General features: G+C 37.8%; 1 protein-coding gene across 1 annotated transcript; it reads left to right on the top strand.

Annotated features, from left to right (window-relative positions):
* The first annotated feature begins 1086 nt into the window (after window positions 1–1086).
* Window positions 1087–15960, top strand: LOC122067156 (serine--glyoxylate aminotransferase-like). The gene is made up of 4 exons (XM_042630999.1): window positions 1087–1223; window positions 3243–3339; window positions 6624–6737; window positions 15754–15960. Exons 1-4 carry the CDS (start codon window positions 1087–1089, stop codon window positions 15889–15891), a joined length of 486 nt encoding a protein of 161 aa, XP_042486933.1. The 3' UTR covers window positions 15892–15960.
* The last annotated feature ends 10266 nt before the right edge of the window (window positions 15961–26226 follow it).

The following is a 26226-nucleotide window of genomic DNA, read 5'->3' as shown; positions in this document are numbered from 1 at the left end:
AACGCCGACATGCAGCACTACCAGCTGGCCTTTGCTTAGAAACACTCCATCAGAGGCTCTATTGTTAGCTTCAACAAAATCAACTAGTGAAGAAGCGTCTCCCATCCTCTCTGTGTAAGACCTATATCGACAAACCAGAGATGAACATCTAGTGTTGGAGTTCAAGCATTGAACAAGATTTTACTTCCAAATTGCCTCTTCGGAGAGAAAGCATTGGACGATTCCAGATTGAGAACCTCATCTTGTGAAGAAGTTGATCCTCTGCAACAATAAACCCTCTCATTTAGATTCTAGATCGACAACCTCATCCACTGCCATTGCCGTAGAAGAAGCCTCTCTTTCAGATTCATCTCACCGATAGCAAACCCTCTCCTTTAGATTCATCTCAGCGACCGCACAACAAACCCTTTGTTTTTTTTCTTTTAGATTCATCGCAGGGATCGCAACACCAAACCGTCTCCTTTGATGATTTTAATCAGATTCCTTTTGAAACTTGGCCATCGTATTACCTTCAATCTTCCTGTAATGGGTTGTGGTTCTTAAACAGAAGCTGCTCTATTGTGTAGAGAAAGGAGAAGTCGTTGAAGAAGAAAAAAAGAACAATCTATTGTGCCAGTGCAAATTTCGTGAACAGCGGAAAGAGTCCCACCGATTTGGTGGGACTCTGGAAAGGCTGGAAAAACAAGCAAAATAAGGATTGTCTAATAACTTCCCCACCCCATTAACCAAACATCTCAAAATTCTTAGTTTTTGGGAAAATTCGTACCATTATCCCACCCCCTAAATCCCACCACATGAAAATCCCGCTAAACAAACGGGGCCAATAGGAAAACAAACCCGAAAGGGTAACAAGAGCCCACATGGGCTAAAAACAATGCAAGGAAGCCCATCAAGGGCAACCAAGTCAAATCCAGAAAGGGTTTGAAAAACATCTCTTCTCTTTATCTATCTAGTCACCAAGGGAGTATCGCAGGCGAGAGGCATGCCACTTTGGAGGGCGCTGGCCTTGCAGAGGGCCACAACCAAATTTGCAGCTAGCCTAGCGGAGGTGACAGCCATAACTGAGCGTCAGCCTTGCAGAGGGCAATGGCAAAGCAGCTGTTGGTTGAGCATGGCTGGCAAACAAACAAGTGCTTGCCATGCAGTTGGCAGCAAAACGGCAGAAGCCGAGTGAGCCAAGTAGAGGGTGGTTGGCGGCAAATAGTTACAGGCCAAGCGGGAAGGTAGGAGACCAAGCAACGACATAACAGACCGACGGAGCAAAATGGCAACTGGAGCTAGAGCAGGCAATGAGATCAGAGGCAATCAGGTAGCTGGCCGAGTGAGAATCCAAACTAGCATTAGATCCAACAAGGATGGTGGGGTAGGCAGCCAATAGGAGGCAGCTGGCCAAACTGGAATCCAAACGAGCATAAGATCCAATAGGAATGGAGACCTACAAGACTGCAGTCAAGACGTGAGTTTAACCGAGAAGAAACTCCAATGAGGGATAAGAAATAGAGAAAGGAAGGAGCGGAGGAAGAAGAGAAAGGGAAGGAGAGAGAGAAAGAGGGAAAGAGGATCGAGGAAGTGGATGAGAGGATGAAAAGGGAGGAAGGCCAGGCTGCTCCAAGGCGGTGGCCGAAAGAGGGTCTTTCTTAGCCTAAGGTGTGTGAGAGGAGGAAAGGCCTCTTACTTGGGCCACGACAGGCCACTTTTTTCAATCTTCTTCTTCTTCTTCTTGTTTGAGTTACCTTTCTATGATATTAACTCGGTCCAGTACTAAAGTAGAATGAAATTAAGGAGTAAGAGCCTTTTAATATATGCACAAATATTCTGGCCTTATGTGAAAAATCACAATTTTTAAGTTTTGTTCGACCCTTCTTGTGATCGATCCAGCTTCTCACTTAGAACGCTAGGACCATGGTTCCAAAACATGTAACGGAACGTTCAATAATGGTCGGATTGAAATGATATCAGTCTTGATATTCCTAATCCTGACCTTTTTGATATTGATCCACATATATGGTGAAAGATTAAAATTGTAATAAAATGTGATTTAAGAGAGAGAGAAAAAAAAAAAAGGAGAGGTATATCTATTGAATACGATCTGATCCAGATCGATCCAGAACAATATCAGCCTTGACCGACCCCATGAGCATTCCCAAGTTTTAAACTTTTGCTCAAGACTCCAATCGGTTTGAAACTTCAGATTGAGACTCTTTACCAAGGTTTTTAAACTTGGGATTGGTGTGGGGATCTGTCACAATCTGATATCGATAATTTTTTTTAACCATTTTACAATTATTTCTTACCAGTGGATTGATATCAAGGATCAGGGATTAGTCCTGACTTATATGGATCCTATTCGAATTTTAAAACCATGCCCCTTACTTTATCCTGTAATAGAACCTCAAACTAAATTGAACTCAAAACTGCTATCCTGCTAATAACGGTAAATAACGAGCAACAAAGAGCTATGAGTTCTAAAATATAAATCCAACAAATAAATAAATTTCTTTGTTACCCTATGGAACCGAAAGCCACTTTTAGACTGCTATCCTTGGTCTTGGCCTACAAACTGGTTCAAATTGGTCCAATCCTGAAAGTGATTATGCATCATAGCTTTTGCTGATATAGCAATTGATTCCATAATTCAAACTATTAATCAAGCCCTTTAGGTGGTGAATTATCCAATAAAATTTTGAAGGGCAAGAGAATGGTAACTGGTTGTGTGGCTTCTCCACCAATGCTTTGGTCAATCGAGGATTACACAAGGTTATCCCCCATGGAATAGAATAAACTAGGACCTATCAAAATAATAATAATAATAAATAAATGAATAAATAATAAAATAAAATTTAGTGCTAATACACCCATATCATGGAGCAAAATGCCAATTTCGAAATCTAGAAAACCTAAACAAGGATTACTAAATGAAAAGGAGAAGGGAAATTGTCTCTTTTATACTCGATACATTCACATGTGCATCCAAATAGGATGATTGCATTTTTTGGAAAAAAATTGGCTGCTACTCGGGTTGCAACCAAGCAACTGCAACCCGCTACTAGCAGCCAAGGAAATGGAATAATTCACTTCCCCCTAACGTTTACAAATACCCTCCTAGGTTATAGTATTTTCTAAAATAGGGGTTGCAGCTTAATTTCGTCTTCATTTTTTGTGGCTTCTTTCACAATTCAAAGTTTCTACTTGATCTACTTGGAAGGGTGGTGGTCATATCATACTACAAATTTGGCATGCAGGCTTGCTGTTGAGGCATGGGGTTTAAAGAACTATACACAAAAGGAGGAATATTTTAGTAAAATACTAACTACAATTCTTGTTCCACCTTATATTGACATTGTAGAAATTGTTAGAAGGGCATGGAAGCGATACAAATTTAAGCTTAGGCCTTAGCCTAAACAAAGTAGCTGGAAATATTTTCAGAATAGGGCATCTTGGTAACTTGAATGAGTTATGGTTTTGTTCTTTCCTAAGCTACTTTAAAGTTTCTCCTACCCAAGTAACATGGTGGGGGGGCTTTTAGTAAGATCCTGCCAGTTTATTACTTCCAACTAGTAAACTAAAAGTAAAATCTCAATAGGAAGTAGCAATAAAGCAATTTAATGAAATCTAACACCCATCCGTGGGTTGCCTAGATGGTTAGGGTGAATTAGGGATTGTGTAGATAGGTGCACGGTCCCAGGTTCGATTCCCCAAGTGCACATCTGTGATTTAAATGGAGATCATAACGGTGTGTTGTTATGGTGGGTTGTTGTGCTAGTCTCCCCAAGGATAAGTAGAGGTGCGAGCTAAAGAATGTGAAGTGGTTTAATGCTTGCTACGTCATCAAGTGCTTTGACATATTCTGAAGACCGGACTTTGAAATCAAATGGTGGGCTGTTGAAAAATTTTGACATTTTTCTGCTACACAGACACAGTCATCACCAGATCTCCTAAACTCCTTCACAAGCTCCTTGTTCCCTTTTAAACTCATATTATTCTCCCAAACGAGGCCTGAAAAGCTTAAATCAGATTCAGTTCCTACCAACTGACCTCCCTAAGTCACAAGTTCCTTGTTCCCTGTTAAAACTCATATTATTCTCCCAAACGAGCCTTGAAAAGCTTAAATCAGATTCAGTTCTTACCCACTGACCTCCCTAAGAATGAGTTTAAAGATCTCTGCATCAAATTTAGTATCGTTATTTTTTTGATTACTCTCTCTTGAGGCCAGAAGAAGCTTTATGTAGCTGAGATGGCTCTAAAGTACTATGGCAATGAAATTGACAACAGAGCCTAATGACCATTTATGGCCAAAATAAGAAGAGTCAGGCCATAGCCATAGAATAGCTGATTCCTACCTTCTTGCAGTCTGACCCAAGGTGTCATGCAATTAGCATTCAGTGATATTAGACCTTTAAAGGCTGTTAAAAGGTTCAATTGTTGCGTTCACTAAATCAGAAAATTTATGATCTCACAAGAAAAGAAGGCAGTAATATTAACAGATGGGAAATATTGTAGATGTGTGTGACCGATCAAGTCACACACATAGGTAATGGAAAGCGTGCTCGATTTTGGTCTGATAGGTGGTTGGGGGACCATTCTTTTTAGGAGTTAGTGAATGTGGATGCTTCTATGATTCTGAGGGAGAAACTTGTGAAGGATTTTATTCTGGAGAACTCTTGGTGTCTTCCTCAGGTTCAATCAGATATGCTGAAAGAGATTTTTGAAAAGGTGGAGAATATAAAAATTCCTTCTTATCAATGTGACGATTCCTGCTAGAGTCCAACTTTGTTGGGGAATTTCACAATGAAGTATGCTTGGGAGGAGCTCAGAAATCGAAGTCTTAAAGTCCCTTGGTTCACCTTGCTTTAGAAATCAGGTCTTCTGCCGCAACAGTCCATGTTTGGGTGGAAGCTCTTTCACGGAAGACTTGCAACGGATGACAAGGTTAGCTCAAAAGGTATCAGTTTTGTCTCTTGATGTGATTTGAGTTATAATTCTATGGAATCTCTTCAACAATTGCTCCTGGATTGTATCTATGCATAGGGAGTCTGGGTTGCATTTTGTTCCATTCTCAAAGTTGTATGGGTGCAGCAGCACTCGTTAATTAAGTGATATGTTGGCTTGGAATTGGAACTTAGGAATGTCTCTCCTCACCCGGCTTGGATGGTTGGGCTCATTATAGTTCCTTACTTCCTATGGATGCAAAGGAATTCAAGGAGATATGAAAGAAAAATTTTGAGGCTTGACTTGGTTCTTCGACAAATTTGCTACTCTGTCAGAGAGCTTCTTCCCAATCTTCAGTGTTGGCGGTCATCCAATTCATGTCTGTCCGCTTCTAGAATCTTGGGTGTTGAGATATACCCCCCTCAGGCTCTAAGAATTCTGATGGTAAATTGGTGTGCCCCTATCCCTCCTTGGATCAAACTGAACTTTGATGGTTGTTCACTTGGAAACCTAGGATGAGTGGGGGCTGGTGGAGTGCTTCATGACACTTGTTCAAGGGTTGTCTACTCCTTTAGTCCTTATCTTGGTGTTAAAAAGAACTATGAGGCAGAATTTCAACGTTTTATTCTTGGTGTTATGGCTGCAAAACAGTTGAAAGTCCAACACTTGTGGATTGAATCGGACTCAACGGCTATGGTCATGGTGATGAGGGGTGGATCAATCCCATGGTGTGTTGATAAAGATTGGCACTATTTGCGGCCATTTTTAGATGGTATCCAATTTAACATATCTCATTGTTTTGGAGAAGCGAATTCAATTGCAGATTATCTTGCTAAGTAGGCTGCTAGATCTGGATCTTCTATCACATCTCATACTCACCCTAGTTTGATTCAAGCTGAACTCAGAGTGGATGCAGAAAGAAGAGCTAGATTTCGTTTCATATAATTTTTTTTTCTTTGGTGAACAGGTGAAGTAGTGGATCTCCTCCCTTGTTGATGGCCATGCCGAAGGTGGGGGAATGATTCCGGGTTTTCCCCTTCTCTATGTATTAAGTATCTGGCTTTATAGGAGAGCCAACTTGTACATCCTTCTTTTTCTCTTTTTAATATAATAATCCTTTTAGTTAAAAAAAGTCAAAACCTCATATGTGTGCAACAATGTCTACTACCTGGGTTCTTGTATACAAAGTTCTACTTGGTTGGGCAATAAACATCACACTTGTGTCAAACCTCCATCTAGTTGCTGTAATGTTGCTTAAATGACACAAGGACTAATTTAGTTGACCTTGGAAGATTCATCACCATCTAATATGCAAAGCAATGCTGCCAGAACTGGGATTACAAGGCAATATTCCACAATGAGCTATAGTAATCAATTATCTATAGTTCCATTCTATGGTCATGAAGCCTTATAGATTTTGTGGCTTTCAAGTCTATCCTTTAATGGGTTCAGTATCAACAGCTACAATATAGTTCAACTTTTTTCTCCACAGATGAAACTAGGGAAGAGAACTTTCTATTGAAGTGCTTGTTTCTTCTTCTTCTTCTTCTTCTTCCTTTTTTTTATTTATTTATTTATTTTTATTTTTTTTTCTTTTTAACTGCAATGTCCTATGCTCAAAATGTGACACCCAAGAAAACAACTATTGTACCAGACCTACCTAGGAGATTGGTGAGATATCCCCACCAAGAGACAGTTCAGAAATTGTTAGAAGGGCATGGAAGCGATACAATTTAAGCTTAGGCCTTGGCCTGAATAAAGTTGCTGGAAAGGTTTTCAGAATAGGGCATCTTGGTAACTTGAATGAGGTATAGTTCTGTTCTTCCTGAACTACTTAAAAGTTACTGCCAGTTTATTACTTCAACTAGTAAACTAAAAGTAATATTTCAATGTGAAGTAGCAATAAAGCAAGTGCATGAAATGTACTGAACTCTATATGTTATTATGATGTTTGTAGTAATAACTTCCCTGTAGCCACTTAATATTTTCCCATCTTGGTTTTTTTTTTTTTTTTTTTCGCTAAAGAACAGAATTTTATTGAGAAAAGAAAAAAGAATGAAAAGAATTACAAAAGCGCAAGAATACAGGGAATGACTTAATCAACTAAACGGAGTGAGCCTCCACCTTCGGCATTTCCATTAGCAGAGACTCACTACCGCTATCTATAAAAACGAAAACGAGGGCGACCAGCTTCATCATGGACCAGCTTCATCTTGGTTTATAATGTAATTATGCCATTTGATTCTGGTATGATTTGCATATAGAATTTTAGGACTTTTTGCATGAATCACATCTTTGGCAACAGAGAAGTGAGTTAATTTGGTAATGAAGAATAGGCAGTATTTCATTCCTTTAATTATTTTTTTTGGGTTGGAGGAGTTTTGTGGAGCGTTGCAACGAGAGACAATATTAGATGGAGTCTACTAGAGGGCAAGGATCCATGTAACAGATAGGTAAGATTTTCCTGACTTGCTGATGCTGGGCTTCTTTCCTAGTACTTTCATTTCTCCTTTTTTGCTTTTCCTTGGATCCATATAGCCGACCCCATTAAGTTGGAATAAGGCCGAGTTTGTTGTTGTTGTTTATAGTTTTTAAATTTCATAAATCATCCAAATTGCATTTGATGCAATGAAAGGAAAAATTCTTGATCTATTGGATGGTGTGGACCATCAACTTGTGCTCATATTTACATTATATACATCAAGAGTGACTACCAATTGAATGGTTGTCTTACCTACATATGTGTAGTATGGATGACTAGTTAGATGAATTATGAAATTTTGAGTCACTCAGCATATTAGTTGCCTATGGAAAATTAAAAGAAGAAAAAAAACATACATGCTTATCTCCAAAAATTATCTGAAGTTGAGGTTTCTCGTTTAATTCCTTGAAAGCTTAAGGATCATGTAGCTTCTCTTGAGAAGAACTTTCTCTTCCTTACTAGCTCTCTGATTAGCATGTTCAAAGGCTAGTTTGGATATGCTTGATTCTATTCAACCCTATTTTGGATTTTTTTTTTTTTCTAAAAGATGATCTTTATAAAAAAGAGAAGGAAAGATACATCAACAAGAAAAACCAATGAAAAAGGCGAGGCAGAAAAACCCCTAGCGCCACTAGCAATCTCCACCTTCGGCATGACCATCAGCAAAGAGAGCTAGAAAAAGCCCTACGGGAATCTAAAACGATGCCTACCCTGAATATCATTATGTAAGAACTCTGCTATAGATCTGGGGAAAGACATCGAGAATATAGAGTTTCCAGATTTGGAAGCCTGTTTTTCCAAGTAGTCAGCTATCGGGTTTGCTTCGCGAAAGCAGTAGGAGATCTTCCATGGGATCAATTCTAGGAACGGAAGAAGAGACAACCATTTTTGGAGAGTGAACCATGGAATATGGTTACTCTGAATCGCAGTGACCACCGCAGCCGAGTCAGACTCCATCCAAAGACCCCTTGCATCCAGTGCCTTTGCCATCAAAATGCCCTCCATAACAGCCCCAAACTCAGCATCATAAATCTGGATAATGCCCAGAAAAATACTAAAAGAATCACGAACCTGGCCATCATGGTCGCGAGCTACCCCTCCAGCCCCTGCTCTTCCCGGGTTTCCCAGAGTGCTACCATCGACATTAATCTTAAGCCAATTCAGATGAGGCTTACATCAGTGGACTTCCAGGGGAGGGAGATGCCTGGACGGAGCTGCAGATAAACCCAATCTCCTACAACACATAACATCAGTTGGGGATTTCACCTCGCCCTTCACCTTCCCTATGCAAAGACAGAGCTCTTGCCGACTAAAGTCAAATATCTGCTTACCATTCCTGGCACTATTATCGTGACACCTTCTGTTTCTTTCCCACCAAATATTTGATGCTATAATAGAAAAACCCATCATCCAAGGTGTTTTGAGATTTACTACTCTTCCCTTCGTTTTCCACCAACTAATTAGATTATTAATCGACTGATGCATTTTCCATCTCACATCAAAATAGTCAGTAAAAGATTTCCAGACAGAAGTCGCGAAGGAGTAGCTGAGGAAAATATGATCAATACTATCCTTGCCTTGGTTGCAGAGGGCACACCTTGAAGCAAGGTAAATCCCCTTATTTATAATCTGTTCATCTGTTGGCAGTCTACCATGTGCAAGGAGCTAGCCTAGAATGGAGAACCTAGGCGGCAGACCTTTCCTCCAAACCAGAGTGCTCCATGGAGTCTTGTTAGCCTTCCTTCTGATGCCCTCCCAAGCTGAGGCTGTACAAAAATTTCCCAAAGTCGACAAGGACCAGCAGCATGTGTCATCTAATTCGCCTGAAGGAATTTTAATTTGCTTAATGTTTTCAAAAATTCTTCTCAACTCCGGCGATCTCACCTCAGGGAGCGCCCATTCTCCACCACAAATAAATTCTCTCACCTTACCTGTAAATGTAAGAGTTGTCAGGTCGAAACTCTCTAGCTCCTCCAGAACAAATTTAGGTCCCCACCATTTATCTTTCCAGAAATTTGTAAGATTACCATTACCAATAATCCATCTTTCATTTTCTTCGACAAACCTCCAAACTTTTTTCACCCCCAAGGCAATAGAGGAAGAAACTCCTTTCTTGAGCTTACCATCTTTTTTAACAAAGCGGGCTTTAAGGAAGGAGCTGGAGACTGTCCTCTCATGCTTGATCCTCCACGCAAGCTTGCACAACATAGCTTTATTGGTATCTCGGAGTCTCCTGATACCTAAACCGCCTTCCTCTTTAGGCATGCAAAGGGAGTCCCATTTAACAGTAATTTTCCAGGTCGTTTCAGTCTCCCCCGTCCAAATGAAGTTTCTCATCCACCGTTCCATTATAGATAAAAGGGAAGAAGGCCACCAATAAATAGCAAAACTTTGGTTAGGGATACCGGCAATGACTGATCTGACCAACTCCGTTTTGCCGCCAAAGACAAGAGCTTTCCTTTCCAACCCGCAAGACGGCCTTTCACCTTGTCCATCACTGGAAACAGAGCCTCTTTCTTGACTCTACCCTTAAATATTTCAACTCCTAAGTAGCGAGTTGGGAAAGTGCATATCTGAATTCCAAGGGTATCAGCAATTGTCTGCTTGCGAGCAGGAGCTATCTTTCCTAGGAAAAGCTTACTTTTCTCAAAACTAATGCATTGACCTGAAAAGTCCTGATACTTCATCAAAAAAGATTTCAGAGCATTTACATATCTCAATGAGGCGTTGGTGAAGATGAATATATCATCTGCGAATAAAATGTGTCCAAGAGTAGTAACGCCTCTTGGGCCACTGATTATTTTGAGACTCTTGCTCTAAACCAGGTTTGACAACCCTCTAGACAGAACTTCTTCTACTATGATAAACAGCATGGGGGATATAGGATCACCTTGTCTCAGGCCACGCTCCACCCCGAAGAAGCCCTGAGGACCTCCGTTCACCAGAATAGAAATTTTGGTCAAAAGCAGGAGTTGGTGTAGCCAATTAATCCATTTATTGGAGAAGCCAAATTTACTCAACACCTGAAAAATAAAAGACCAGGAAATAGTGTCATAAGCTTTCCTTATATCAATTTTAAGACCAAGGCCCCCACCTCTGGTTGCAGAGAACATTAAATTTACAAGCTCAGAGACCACAGCTATATTGTTGTGGATCATTTTCCCCTTATGAAAGGCACTCTGCTCTTCTGAGATCAGACGAGGGAGGAGAGTCTCAAGTGCCATTGCCATGACTTTGGATATGATTTTGCAGAAAAAGTTACCCATACAAAGGGGCCAAAATTTCTCAAGAGTATTTGCACCATCCACCTTTGTAATCAGCACCAGAAAATTATTGTTTATCCCATTTGGCATGGACCCAGTTCTGAAAAACTGTTTCACAGCATTGCAGACCTCCACTTCCACCATATCCCAGCATTTGCGAAAGAATGCACCAGAGAAACCATCTGGGCTCGGTGAACTGTCCGGGTCGAGCTCCCAAACTGCCCTCCTTATTTCCTCATTCCCAGGAAGAGAGTCCATCTTATAGTAGTCCATCTGATTAAGAATTTTTGGAATATTATCCAATAAATCCTCATGATTCACTGTGGTGGAGGCTCTATGGAACCTCTCGTAAAAGTCCACAATATATTCCCCTATCTGATTATACCCCTCCACAATGGTCCCATCCTACTTCTTGAGAGCTCTGATTGAGTTTTTGTTTCTTCTCATTTTGACTGAAAGGTGAAAAAATTTTGAGTTCTTGTCACTAGCTTTCAACCACCTGATTCTCGCCTTTTCTGCCCAGATTTTTTCATGGTTTTCCAAGGCTTTCACCAATCCCGTCTTCGCATCAGTTTCCATAGCAAATAGATGATCATTCATCCCTTCACTTGCAATCTGGTCATGAATCAGGTTCAGAGTCTTCTTCGCACGCTCTAGGTCTTCATCAAAGTTGGGAAAGGCAGATCTCACCCAAGATTTTAAGTCCCTCTTCAGCCGCTTCAATTTAGAAGTGAGAACAAGGATAGGCGGTCCAGGGACCCATTCAGACCAGGACAAAGCCACAATTCTGATGAAGTCTTCATGTTCCATCCAAAATTGGTGAAAGCGAAAAGGGCAATTTGAGGGGCGCTGGCTGGCATCAGAGACCATCAAAATCGGCCCATGATCAGAAGCAATTCTTGGCAGCACTAGTTGCTAAGAGTCTTGAAAAACAGTTAACCACTTCTCATTGTTGAAGCTTCTATCGAGCACAGCCGAAACATTACCAGTTTTCCTATTATTACTCCAGGTAAATTTTCTTCCACTTGAAGGCAGCTGAGCCATGGAACAAGAGTCTATCATAGTATTAAATTCCGCAGCAGAGCCCAAGCTAAAATTACCTGGTCCCTTCTTTTCATGCGACTGAAGATAAGCATTAAAATCACCTATCATGGCCCAAGGGGTTGTGGTGTGAGGATTATCCGCTACCAAGTCCAACCAAAGAGCTCTTCTCTCTGCTCGAAAACTGCTAGCATGGACAAAAGAGACTTGAATTTGGGAAAGGTGCCAAGTCAGGGATACCGAAATATGCTGGGATGACTCCGAAATCACCACAGGGCAGGCTATATTTCTTTTCCACATAATCCATAAATTTGAAATTCTACCCATTCTATTATTATAAATAAAGTTGGAGTGAAATCCCAATTTATTAAAATACAAATTTGGAAAACTACTTACTGGAATCATTGGTTCAGCAATACAAAGGAGATCAGGGTTCTTCTTCTTTATTAATTCTCTTAAGGTGCGCTTTCCGGCTACCTTCTTCATTCCTCTTATGTTCCAAAAGAGAATCTTCATAAATCAATTCCTAGGAATAGCCTGACGATCAGACCTCAAGGCCTGCCCCGTCGCAGCAGTAGATTTTCCTTTCCTTTTAGCCTCGCCATCTGCTCTTGTAATAGCATGATCAAGCTCTTCTACTTCCTGGTGAGTAATAATAATTCTGCCTACCTCAAGGGCAGCTAGAGGCATTTCAGAGATCACATGTTCTGTCTGACCCCAATCCTGCCCGCGACCGACGCTCCCTCCTCTTGCCTGATTGTGACCTCTGCAACCACCAACATAAACCACTTTTTTTTTTGCGAGGTCAAAGAGTTCTAGAAGCAATGCCGCCTTCGACTTCATTGAGTACAGCAGCCGAAATAGTCTCTCCCTTCTTTGCATCATCGTTGCCATTCCCAGAGGTCATCGACTCCTTCTCAGATGAGTAGAGTTCCGATTCCTCTGGATCTGAATCGGATCCATAACCACTGCCCAGTGGGTTATCCACCATGTTTGGGTCCTGGGTAGATCTCTTAAGGGTATTTGGAGCAGGAATATAAATTTCCCAGTTACCTTCTGTCAAACCGTCCATTGGAAATCTTACTATATTTTCTGTATCTTCCATGTATGGAATAATTCCTCTACAAGGGGAAATTACCATAGGGAGAAGAGATCTGCGATCTCCTACCAACTGAGAAGATTTTACAGGGATTTCCTCTGATTTGGGCGCACCACCCTCCTCCTTCGTTACCTGAAAAGTTCCCGCTGGACGTCGGTCTTCCTTAGCCGGCTGCCGCTCAGTGTTCCTCTTAGATCGACACTGCTTAGCAAGATGCCCCAGTTTCTTACAGGATGTACTCTTTCAATGTCATCCTCAGAGAATTCTTTGTTTGAACCAGAATAAAACATCCTTACCCGGTTGTTTTCTTTCAACCTGAATTTTCTCCACTCTGGTTCCGCTCAACGGCACTTCCACCAGCACCCTAGCGTAATTCCCCATGGTACCCTGTAGCGTTCTGCGATCAACCTCTACAGGGCGCCCTAAGGCTTTGCCCATGGAGAGTAAGATTTGCTCATGTCAATACTCCATAGGAAGCTCTAGGTATCGAATCCAGACCAATTTGGTCTGAACTGGATCTTCATGAATACTGAACTCCGGTCGCCAGCGCTAGAAACGCATAATCTGTCCCTTAACTTTGACGGGACCCCTTTTCCACATAGAAGCCATATCGCCTTCCACTTCAAAGCGAAGAAGGATAAAACCTTTTCCCAAAGGCGCAAGAGTCACCCTGCCCTTCAAGTTCCAGACTTTCTTTGCTTCCGCCCTTACTTCATCCATCGAGACAAAGAGAAAATTTACTCGGCCAATCAGTGCATGTGAGAAGGAATGTAATTTCTCTTCATACGCCTCCTGAGGCATCATAATTTTTGTGAGATTTCCAGCGCGAATCGGATCTGGGAGATCATCAATATTTGGCATAGACCTCATTGCCATTACAGCGTAGGACTGTTTTCTCCCAGCGGTTGTCTCTTCCCTTGGATGAGACATTTCAGCCGAACTAGGTATACCAGTAGCGACTGACAGAGGCACAGTGCTAATCGCCGGGCCCCAGAAGTCTTTAATTATCCGTTGTTTTCCTCTATCGAGGGGGCGAGCAGCAAAAATCCCCCCTGTTTTGGATGTTAATTAAATATTATCAGCGTTGAAGTGATGATAGCTTAGGGCTTGTTTGATTTTGTTTCTCCTGTTTTTGTGTCTAGAAACAGTAGAAATGGTTTTTGCCATTTCTACGCTAAGAAAAAATTTTAGGAATTGCAAAAAAGTGTTTCATTTTTCTGTTTCCAAAACGTTTTTAACAGTATAATCGAGTTTAGGGCATGAGTGAAGGCACGACGTTGTAGAAATGCAACTCACAAGTGAAGACATGAGGTTGGAGCTGTAGGTAAATGGGTCTCACTAATTAAGATTGATCAAAGGCAATGATTAAGAGTAGGAGCTTGTAGGGATCTTGATCAAGAAGCATTATAGCTGAGATCTGATGCATAAAAGCTTTTGTACCAGTAAAGTTCACTTTTTTTGCAGGTTAATTAATTAAGTAGCAATTGGAAGGAAATAGGGAGAAGTAACAGTGGATATAGTAACTAGTTGTTGATTCAATCTCTTGCATATATATAGTCTATTTGAAGGGTCAAAGCTTGGTTTCATGACAATGGTTAAAACAAAACCCATTTTATCATTGTCTTTTTGCAGGGGCAAAGATTCTCCTTTTATGAAGAGATCTCAAGAACAATCCCTGAGTTTAGAGTTTATTATAAAAGACAAATGGAAAACAAAGTGAAATTGATCATGAGAGAAAACTACTATATTGCTAATCAAAATCATTTTGGTGTAAGGGAATGGTCTTTCTCTAGTTCAGGTACCTCAACTTGTTCATATAAATTGATGAAGTTCTGGTCTAGGGAGAGTTTCTAAAGATTTCACTTTGCTATTATGGGTTCAGTTTCAGAGACAGCCCAGCAAGAAAAAAATGTTGGCTTCTGATAATGCAGAGTAAAAATGGAGGTGGGTTTCTACCAATGCAAACCCAGTTTCAAAAAGATCCAGATGATGCATACCCAGTTGCAAGGATGAGGGCTTCTAATGATGCATACCCAGTTTCAGACGCATAGAGCAACAAATCAATAGATCAACAACAGAGCAACTAGGCTTGAGATTAGAAATGGTTTTTGCTGATCTTTCCCACAGAGATAAACAAGAGAAAACCCCAAACCCCCACCATTATCAGAGAAGAAATTAGGGCCAAGGCAAGAACTCTGAAATGGGTTGAACGATGACCGTAGAGTTGCAGGTAGAGATACTACCGATGAATCTAGCTGATTGATGCAAGAAGACGAACCTTGAGCTTCAAGAACTATAGGGATGAGAGAGTTCCTCAGCGCTGGGTTACGGGAACTGTAGGTAACCTAGAGCTTCTGGAACCTTAAGCTTCAACAGCTTGGAGATGGAGCTGCCACTTCGAAAGTGTGGACGAAGATGAGTGAAGAAGGGGAGTTGCAGGTTGACCTTCAAGTTTTCCCTTTGGAGTCACCCCTTGAGAGTTGTAGCGAGATATGGAGAGCAGTACCTTCTATTGGGATTTTGTGAGAAGGGCTTGGGTAGATCGCCTAATCTATCGGGATTTTTGTGAATTTTTTCCCCTCATTTTGTTTCAAAGAACAGAAAAATAAGGCTGGACTAGTTTCTCTAATCCTGTTTTCAGACACAGGCATAAATTTCTATTTCTATTTCCCAAGAAAAAAAAAAATGAAACGAGATAGAATTATCAAACGGTTTTTGAATGTTTTTCCATTTCTCAGCAAAAAAAACAGAAAAACCATTTCTAAAAAAAAAAAATTCAAACGGGCCCTTGGATGATGTGTTGGAATAATAGATTCTACCAGAAATTCCTTTCATTCATTATTTATTAATCTTCTGTTGGTGTGACGAATTACATATCCGCCCCAATGTATATAATTAGCTTGTGGGTCTGAAAATTTTGTTTTCCTTGATCTTTGCAGGTGCAATTGTTGGGTTGTCTGGCTGGTGTGGAGATGATACTTAAGGATGTGGGATACCCTGTTAAGCTGGGAAGTGGAGTAGCAGCAGCTTCGGCATATCTGCAGAATAACATTCCTATGATCCCTTCCAGGATCTGATGTCCATCTTCCTGTGCAGCCACTTCTCTGTTATTTTCTTTCGAAACTTGTATAAAATGGATAATCCCCTGCACTCTCTCTTTCGTGGCAAAACTCACTTAGAATCCACAACTCATACATATTGTTTCACGCATAATCCTGTATTTAAAATCTCTTGCATCAAATTTCAGGTTGTTCTTCTGCTAAGTAATCTCTCCGGAGGCCAGAAGAAGCTCTTATGTAGCTTAGATGGCTTTCAAGTATTATGGCATAGCCATAAAGTAACAGATGCTACCCTCTTGCTTTGTGGCATGCTATCTACATTCAGAAAGAATAGACATTTACTGTTTGTTAAAAGGTTCAGATATTGCTTTCACAGGATCAGAAAATTTCTCATCATATATAAGAAAAGAATGCAGGATCACAGATGGGAAATCTTGTAGGGATGACTGATCAAGTCAAGACTCAAGCCTTTCTCTGTGTGCTTCATGTCTAATATCAGGGCATAAAAATATTTCGAAGTTTTACTTGGGCAGTCAAAAATACCTTTTTTTTTTGGGTAAATAAATAAATGTATTAAATTCCAATCCAAGAGAAAAAGAAGAAAATAAACAAGGACAACTGGAAAATCAAAGCTGGAACAAATAAAAAAAAAAAAATTAATGCCACAATGACCTCACACTATGATCTTCCAAGGAGACATCAGATTTTCCAATCGCTTGGACGAAGAAAATAATGTGTTCAATTTTTTTTTATTCTTTTTATTTTATTATTATTTTTTTTTTCACATTGATCAAAATTTTCATTACCATAGCAAAGCTCTTCTAATTAATATTTTTTTTTTTTATTTCCCTCAATTTTTATATAAAATTATCTATCAAACGAGAAATATGATTGTTATAACAAATATCAATAAATACAAAATTAAACAAATGCAGATTTGCACAACATATAGAGATTTAACGACGTTCACACATCGACAAGATGCATGCTGTTATACACTTTTTACTTCTCATTTTTACGGGTTTTGGCTTCTAGGGAGGCCACCAACTATGTACCCCATGGAAAATTAAGTTGGCCCCAAACCCTGTGGGTAGGTAGTGATGTCCATGTGGCAAAATAAATCTTTAAAAATATAATAATAATATAAAGGATGGCCAGAAAAAATGGGAAATGTGCCAGACTGCCCGAACATAAAGTGATCAATATCTTGGCAATCACAAGCATCTCAAACACGAAACACAATATTAGTGCTTGGGCAATTTATTTTATTTTACAAGGAAAACGTATCTTATTAAGAGATCACCTACGAAGACCTTCCTATTAAGTTATTCAAAAGACCTTCTCCCTGTTTAGGTCCGAAAGAAAATGATATTTTATTTATTTTATTTTTAATTCATATTTGTGCTTTCAAAATTTATATCTTGTTTTACTTTCGCCCATGTTTGGCATTGAGTTATTTATTAGTTGGGATTTTCTTATTGACACCTCTTAAGGAGTCAAAATATTTTTCCTTCTTATACAACAATTTTTTTTTTTAATCCCTACCTTTAATAAGTTTAGGGAATATAACAAGGATAATCAAAAGAATGTTACATGTTCTAAATACACGTATAGAGGTGTCCTTCAGATAGTCCCTTAGTTTTTTTTTTTCAATAAAAGATCATAAGATATATTAAAAGAATGAAAATGAAGTACAAGATTTACTTATGGGCATACCTAGATGATTATACTAAACAGAAGAAATGGAACCCCACCTTCGGCATTGGCATTGGCATTGGCATTGCCATGCCATCAGCTGGAAGAAACCCAACTACAAAAAACAATTCAACAATAAATGGAATCTGGATCTAGCAAGAGCATCCTACGTAACTTCATTTTGTAAATTAGATAGAAGGGAAACAAAAGAAGCAGACAACCCACATTTATTTCTTCTAAGCACCTTTCTTTCCCCTCTCGTGTTAGGGAGGAAATAGATTACGATGCAGCAACAAGACCTCGATTTAGATTCAATTGAGTTCAGCTTGAGGTCCCTACTGAAGTCAATGCCAAAGATGGGTATCCTCAAGCTTTTTGCTGGTTTTTAGTTTCATGCATGTGATGTATTGCTTTTCTTCCTTTCTTCTTAATAATTTTTTTGATCTTCTAGCAAAAAAAAAAAAGACCACCACCAAACCTTGCCACGTCTTTTACTAGATAATCCACAACTAGGTTACCTTCCCTAAAGCAAACAATGAAATGATTTAATTGGACGCAAAACACCAACTTTACTTGCTGAATCCAATTCAATCCACAGAAACTTTTTCTTTTTTTTTTGGGTGCAATCGACAGAAACTGAACACCCATTTCTACTGCCAAATAAATTCCACGAATGAAAGCCCCAGATTCTGAGGTGAAAATTCGTTTGATTTCCGAGAAATTCATTTAAAAAAAAAAAAAAAAGAACAACCCTGCTCATTTGGTTCCGTAATAATCATCGACAAGCTCCAGCTTGCCCGGATTGTCCAAGGAACAATCATCAACATTAAGTTTCAACTACCCCGTATAAGGTAAACACCAGAAAACTACTAGGGAGTCTTGAGGAAGGCACCAAATAAATCCTCCATCGAAGAAATTGCTCCTTTCAACTTAGGTAATATCTGGTTTAAGTCACAAAACACCATTTTTAAAATCTGATGAGAGGATCTATGAAAACCCTCATATCTTTGACCATTTCTTTCCAGCCAAGCATCATATGGGATTAAAATTAAAACCAGCCGCCCATGCACACTTTAAACAGGTAATAGAGCTCCTCCCCTCCACCACTTGATCAAATTATTCCACCTTGATAGAGATGGCCAAGAAAGACTCAAACAGACCAAAATCAAAGACCACATTTAACCAAAATCAACGGCCACCATCTAATGATATTATATCTTGATTAGTAAATTATCATACTCTATAGTGCTGGGAGTCTTGTCACCATACAAGTCCAGCGGATTGTGTGCGGCCCAAGGGTGACTCAAATACCTCAATTACCACTCGAAAGCTATAAACATCACTCTTTTCTATGAGTTGACTTGATTGAAGGTATTTTGGGCCAAGATATCCCAATGTTCCTTGTACTAGCGTACTTTGTGTTTGGTTTGAAGGAAGCACCCTTGATGCACCAAAGTCGGAAACCTTTGCCATATAATTATCATCCAAGTGTGATGGCCAAATTACCCTTGGGTATGGGTAAATTTACTGTTGTACCCTTCACTTTAAAACCCTCAAATTGATAAATGCCTTCATTTTTGTGAACCTAAACCTCTACGATTTGAATCTGCTCCGACTATCTGCGAAGAAAAGAGGAAAAAGAAACCAACTGAGGAAGAAGGCTGCTTTTGCTCTGACTAACGAGGACTAGAAGGAGGTGATTGAGGTGCTTCGGAAGGAGGGGCTTGTAGTCTAATTCGAGCACACTATAGAAGGTCTTGAGGGCTTTCTCAAGAAATTTTACTTCCCTATAGATTTGTATGATATCGGAGAAGAGACCAGGAGTGACGGAGATGGCAAGATTTCTCTCTCCTAATAAGACTAAACCTTAATGTTTTAGGTCAATAGGGTTTGATTCACTCTTTGAAGACTTAAAATTTTAGAACCCTAGTTATGCATCACCAATGCATTCAGCTTGTAAAATCCATTTTTAAGGTATTTCAGGCTAGCTATAACGCTCAACCAGATGATACCTCCTAACAGATTAGGCCTTTTTGGTGGCCAAGAATAAAATAGAAGCAATGAGATAAAAGAATTGTGCGCAGTCTTTGTAAGAGGTTAGTGGAAGGGTCAAAAAAATATTTTTACATTTTAAATTGACGCTGTTACTCCCTAAGGATGCGATGGATATTTGTTTCAAGTCATGGGGTTACAAGAAATAAAGAATATTTTTAGGGGTAGTACAAAAAAATTTCCTTTTTTCTATTTTTTAGCAATATATATATATATATATATATTTTAGCAATATATATTTTTACGGTTACATTTTAGCAATATATATTTTTTTAATATATTTCACCCTTAATCTGATTTGGTCTTAGTTTTTTTTTTCTTTTTCTTAATTTTACTAACTTCTTAGCAGTTTATTGTAGAAGTTTCCTTGATTGCCCATCAATAAACAAACCCTTTCCTCGCTAGTCCAAATGTCACGCCCCAAAATATGTTGTGGATTTTTTCTCTTTTGGCCTTGAATCGGTCGGATCGAAAAATAAATAAATAAATAAATAAGATGAAGAAAATGAATTGGAATTGGCCGATCTGGGCCGGGGACCTTTGATTCTGATCCTAGTTAGGCGATTAATCGATCTGATTCAATGAATAGGAGGACTTCACTTCCAATACTTCTACATATGTTTTGTAGTTTATTTTTCTTTGGAGAAATGATTGACATACTGCTCTGGTAGTACACGTCCTTTCACAATTTACATACACTCTTTTTCTCCTTCCTGAACGTGTGACTGGCTCCCCATATATATGCATGGTGAGGCAGACTCTCCCGTGTGTCTATTGGCGTAATCTAGAATATGTTAATATATGCGGACAACATATTTAATCAAACATATCCTCCAAGTGGCATAGAAAAAAAGGCTTCTTTTGATAAGGCAGAGTGAATAATATTTCCCTTTTACCCTTTGTATTATACCACTGGATCGGTATGATCCAATTTGATCTTTAAGACTATGTTGATCATCGATCAGATTTAATTTGTCCTTAGTTTACACCATGGCAGTTGGGATAAGGTCTAGGATTGAAACAAAAATGCTCAAAAACAATGAAACAAAGTGTTTCATATCGCATGTAAGAAATTTCCATATATTGTATTCCACAGAGGATTACATATAAGGTATTGTAATGAAGGATAATTAAGATTGTTTGATTACATATGACAAATTCAGATCATTGTCGCAACCACCAAACCTTTTACTTAGTTTGGAGTGTAAAAAAAAATTATATATTTTAAAGACTTTGGAAACCAACAGGATTGATAATTGGTCTAAGGTGTCAAACTCAAGATTTCTGTTCTTCAAAAGAACGCATGGATTCAATTAACAATTCTCAGACATCTTGGATATACTTTATGATTATTTCCTATTAAAAAATTAAGAAATATAAGCATGTGTCAAACTCAAGATATCTGTTCTTCAAGATAGCGCATGGATTCAATTGACAATTCTTGACATCTTGGACATACTTTATGATTGTTTCCTATTAAAAAAATTAAGAAATGTTAGCATGTGAGGTAATGTAAAAAAATTTATGAGGGAAGATGTTATGGTCAAATCAAGCTTAAAATTTATCAAAGCCTAATCCGAAAATATGTGATTTCCTATAAAAAAAAATTTTTCTAAAGTATAAAATAAATAATAAAATTTTTATTTTACAATAATTTTTTTCCTATTATTTTACATCAAAAGAAACAAAGCTAAATCATAAGGATTTTTTTAAAAATATATTTTTTTTATTTTTGGGACCAAAAATTATGCTTTTAAGAGTAGAACCGAATCATTATTGACAACAATTGGATTAAAAAAAAGAAACACATATGTAAAAACAAATCCCAACAAAATAGGTTAAAAAAAAAAAAAAAAAAAAAAAAAACAGAACCTAAATCATTAAACACTATTTTATACTTACTTGTTTCATTATTTGCTTTATGTATCCAAAGCCTCATTCTTGTCCTTAACTTTATTGGTCTAATCATGCTTATATTATTATTGGTTTTCTCCAATGTTTCACTAGTCTTTACCTTTATCAGTGTCATTTATAGAATTGCATAATATTTTAGAAGGTCATAGTATTTATAGATGAAACTTTCATGCCAATAGGGGGAGGATTGAGAAATTCAATATATACTTAGTTAATGAAACTTCATCATGGCGAATATCTCTTCGTTCTCATATCAAATGAATGACTACAATTGTCTAACCAAAAGAATATGATTTAGCATGCACAAAATTCTTTGCAGGGAGGCAATGAGTGGTAGTGAGGATCCAATGGCTAGGGTGCATGTCAGGGCCCTCCCAACCGTTGGATCCTCACTGCCACTCACCGCTCACAGCAGAGGATTCCTAAAATGTAGGTTGTTGTGGAGGAGACACTAATAACTTATCAGACTATATGGTTGATGCTCATATAATAATCCCCTCATCTCCTAGTTTTTCCAAGCTGACCCAGCTTCAGAAATCTGATTTTTCTCAAATTGGGCTAGGCTAGATAGAACCTTGTACGTATAAGAATAGTTGTAACTGTGTAAAAGCAATGGCTATGTTTGGTTGCAAGAAAATTCTATTATTTCCTTAGGCTCCGTTTGGTTGCAAGGAGAATTAAAGGGAAGAGAAGTGAAATTTTCATACTTCAAATAGAAATGTTTGTAATAATTACCCCATATGACTATATCATCAACTTAAAATTATTCCATATTTGATTATTAAATTTCACTTTACTTTGTATCAAAACCTTTGCTATAATATGTAAAGTAAAAATTACATATAAAATGTATCATTACTAAATATAGTTAAAAAAATGAAGTAGTTTATACAATCACATGGGATCACATGGAGTAATGATTATAAAAGTATTCTTTTTAATCTTCACCTTAAATATCCCTTGCAACCAAACATAGCCTTAGGAAGTGAAATATATTTTAGGGGAAAACTCATTCTTGGTATTTGGTTGAAAAAAATCCCCACATTGACAGTGTTGGGATCCTTTTTCCACACCCTCTCACATCTTGGTCATGTGGGATTCATATAACATATTCTTCCCTCCTTGACCATATGGGTCCCTTATTGACAAAATTGGTTCCCACATCATGATTGGTGTGGTGTAAGAGATTCCTTCCAAATTGGCGGTGTGATAAACCCACTCCCATGAGATTTATATGTAAAATTGCCAAGGGACCCAAGGGGAGGGATGCATAAGGCCATGCATATATAGACAAGAACCTCAAGGCCCTATATTGTAAAGCATCGTTGCACATAAGTGATCTGCTCTCTCCCAGCAGTTGAGCTGCCGTTTGGACTTTGTTGTACCATTTCAGAAATTTGCAGACCATTAAATCCCTTTTAATTGTATTCAAACTTTTAACTATCCAAATATGTTCATAGAACATTGAGCATCATAAAAGGGATAAGACTACTGATACATAACACACTACAAGAAAACACATTTTTTGCAACGGAAAAAAAGCGTCGCAAAAAATATAAAACCGTCGCTAAAAATAGCAGCGACGGTTAATTTTCAGTCGCCAATTCCGTCGCCTATACTGCCGCAGCTAAAAATAGGTGACGGAAAAAGATGGGTGGTTGGGAAAAATATTACTAGCGACTGAATTATATTTTCCGTCGCCAAATATATTTTTAGCGACGGAAAATGCCGTCGCCTATAACTATATAAATAATAGACGAAATTTATTTACAGCAACAGTATAAAAAAATCCGTCGCAAAAAATATATATGCCAACGGTTATTATCCGTCGCCTAAGCCTAATAATAATTTATTTATAGCAACGGTATAATAAAACCCGTCGCCAAATATAAAATAAATAAAATAAAATTTTAATATTAGTAAATTTTGCATATTATCTGTAAATTGTTCATGTAATTACATCAATATACATTGTCCAATTCAGAAAATGAGATCATCCTAGGCATCCATATCATAATACATTACTTTCATTGAACTTCCAAAAAGTCTTACAATCATAATTAAAAATTCATTGTTTTCATTCATTTTTCAAAAAGTCTTATAATTATAAATAAGAAGTCATTGTTTTTGTTCCACTTCAAAAAAATTCCTACAATCAATACATCAAACTTTAGACTTTGCATTTTTCATCGATTGGGTTTGTCTTACATACTCCTCCAAAGAATAGCTCCACTATCTTTCATAGCCTTGCCTTGCCACATTAGATTTAACAATATCCTGCAATATAGAATAATTAACTTATGTTATGCTTGAATACTAAGAAAATAAAAATGACATACTTTTCTAATTGCTAAAAACCATGAAATCAAAAATATAAACAAGAAGATTTATTGTTTCATGAAATTTTATTGACATCTCATTATACTTATTTGTTTGGACATTCAAACACATAATTAACTCATAGTATTGAGTATTGTCCTTTACAAATGAAAATAATTTTCTATCATTATTTCAATGATGTACTTTTCAAACACCACCTATCATACTAAAATACAATAAAAAACATAAAGAAATAAAATAAAATGAAAAGGTTAAAGCTTTTTAGTTAACAAAATTTGACTAAAAAGCAAAGCAAAAGAAATTATTAAAAGTTGTCAAACTATTTGTGTTCATTAAGATGGTCAATTTTATCTAATATTACAATGTTATTATCGACTTAATTTCTCAATGCAATATCTATAAGATCTCATATTTAAAATAGATTTTTTTTGTGTTAGTTTGCAATGGCAAAGAATGAATTTATTAGGAACTTACATTATTTCTACTAGTGTTCTTCCTAATGTTTAAAGGTGAAGGTTCCTTCAAGAAATTATGACAAAGTCTTAGTGTAAGGTTGTCCAAGAAGTTTGTCTCCTCTCAACATCCTATACTCTTATGTTATACCTCATCCAACCACCATCACCTATATATACAGAGTCAAAAAATGAACTCTAGACTGTCACTACAATGGAGTATGACACATCAATCATTAACAAACATATTATAGATTGTTACATATGGAATCATTATGGTTATGAAGATACATCCACCAAAGATATAATATATAGATAACTCAATTATGAATTATACCTATCCTTGAGAAGATTGGAATGATGTCATGAATTGTGTAAGCATAGCTATTTGAGACTTCATTTCATTCATCTCCACACCTTGTTGAGAAATTTACTCTTTCAATTGGCTATTCTGTAACTTTAATTCTGAGATATGTTGTCCTTGCCTCTGAGCATATAGTCCTTCTAAGTCAAACACTTGTTTTGGGGTTACTCCAGGCCCAAACATGCGCACATATCCACGTTTATCACGTCCCATTACTTTGGTGAAGGTTTCATCAATAACATTGTTGTCCTGTTGCATTTCTTCAGGTTCCAAATTTAGTTCACGCTGCATTTTTTCCTACAGGTGTAATTAAACAAGAAAATATAAAATAGACCATGATTTTATAAGCAATCACAAACCATAATGATAAATAATTAAATAAAAGATTAATCAAATAGTTAGAGAAATAAAATATCAATATCAACACTTGTGTTCTATTTAATAACATACCAACTTTTCCGCAGACTCGTCATCCATGGAACATCCAGGCCTTTTATGGGTGAAGTCAAACATTTTGATACGATTTGGAAGCTTTTTCTCTGGGTCCTCGTTACGCTGAAATATAAAATAAAAACAATAAGTGTTAAAGACTTTGGGATAATAAAAAACTAATAAACTCAATCATCTAACATGTTTTCTATAGACGACGACAACGACGTCAATGATCAAATCAAATCAAACCCTTCTGATTTCATGTGTGTCCGTTAGAAATTTATCTAGATATCCCTGTCTTTCATTGCCTCAATCTGTATTTATATTCTTGTATGTTCACTAACTAACTAGTGGTGGAATGAAAAGGTATTATAAAGAATTGAGTGGAAAGGAAGAAAAGATATAGTGGAAGCTTTAAAGGGTATTGCATTGTAATTGTAATGGAGTTGTCCCTTTGAGCGGTAATGGTAGACGACAAAGGAGAAGCTAAGGGACCATTTACTAATCTTGGGAGTAGTTACTTGTTTAATTGATGAAGACAAAACATATCAATGGGAAGCAATTCATACTTGTTAAAGCCATTAATGGTCCTACATAGATAAGTAATATATATAACCACAGACCAGTTCCAACCTCTCAATTCTCCCACCACATCCAAGTAAAAGAAATAAACCAAAGTAAATGTACAAGGAAACCAAAGTAAATTTACCTCCTTTTCATCTATTAGGGGAAAAAAAAAACACTTCAAGCAAGACCCTTTGTAAAAGGCAACAAAGATGCAATGTAAACATATCCATTTATGAGACTTTAACCAGGGAAAGGCAAAGGTGAAATAATCAAGAAGGATCAAATTACCTGTTAACTTTAGGAAGATTCAGAACCACCTCGAAGAACTTCTCCAAAACAACTAGCAAAGCTTTTTCAGTTACAGTAGGTTTGTGTTCCTCACTTTTACTACTGCCTCTTGCCTCCACACCAGAATCAGCACCAGCCAATCCTTTTGTTGCAATGCTTTGCTTTTTCAAAAATGCAATAGAGACACCTGATGCCCAGACCTGGAAGATTAAAATAGAAAAAAAAAAAATGAGGTGATTTAACATTAGT

This window comes from Macadamia integrifolia, unplaced genomic scaffold (genome assembly GCF_013358625.1).
Source record: "Macadamia integrifolia cultivar HAES 741 unplaced genomic scaffold, SCU_Mint_v3 scaffold2736, whole genome shotgun sequence".
NCBI lineage: Eukaryota > Viridiplantae > Streptophyta > Magnoliopsida > Proteales > Proteaceae > Macadamia > Macadamia integrifolia.
This window is presented reverse-complemented; position numbering and strand designations above follow the sequence as displayed.

Coding starts and splice junctions, on each gene's coding strand:
- LOC122067156 (XM_042630999.1), top strand. CDS start 1,087: ATGGCAAAGCAGCTGTTGGTTGAGCATGGCTGGCAAACAAACAAGTGC. Junction 1,224..3,242: donor GTTACAGGCCAAGCGGGAAG/GTAGGAGACCAA, acceptor TTTGGCATGCAG/GCTTGCTGTTGAGGCATGGG. Junction 3,340..6,623: donor TTGTTCCACCTTATATTGAC/ATTGTAGAAATT, acceptor CCACCAAGAGAC/AGTTCAGAAATTGTTAGAAG.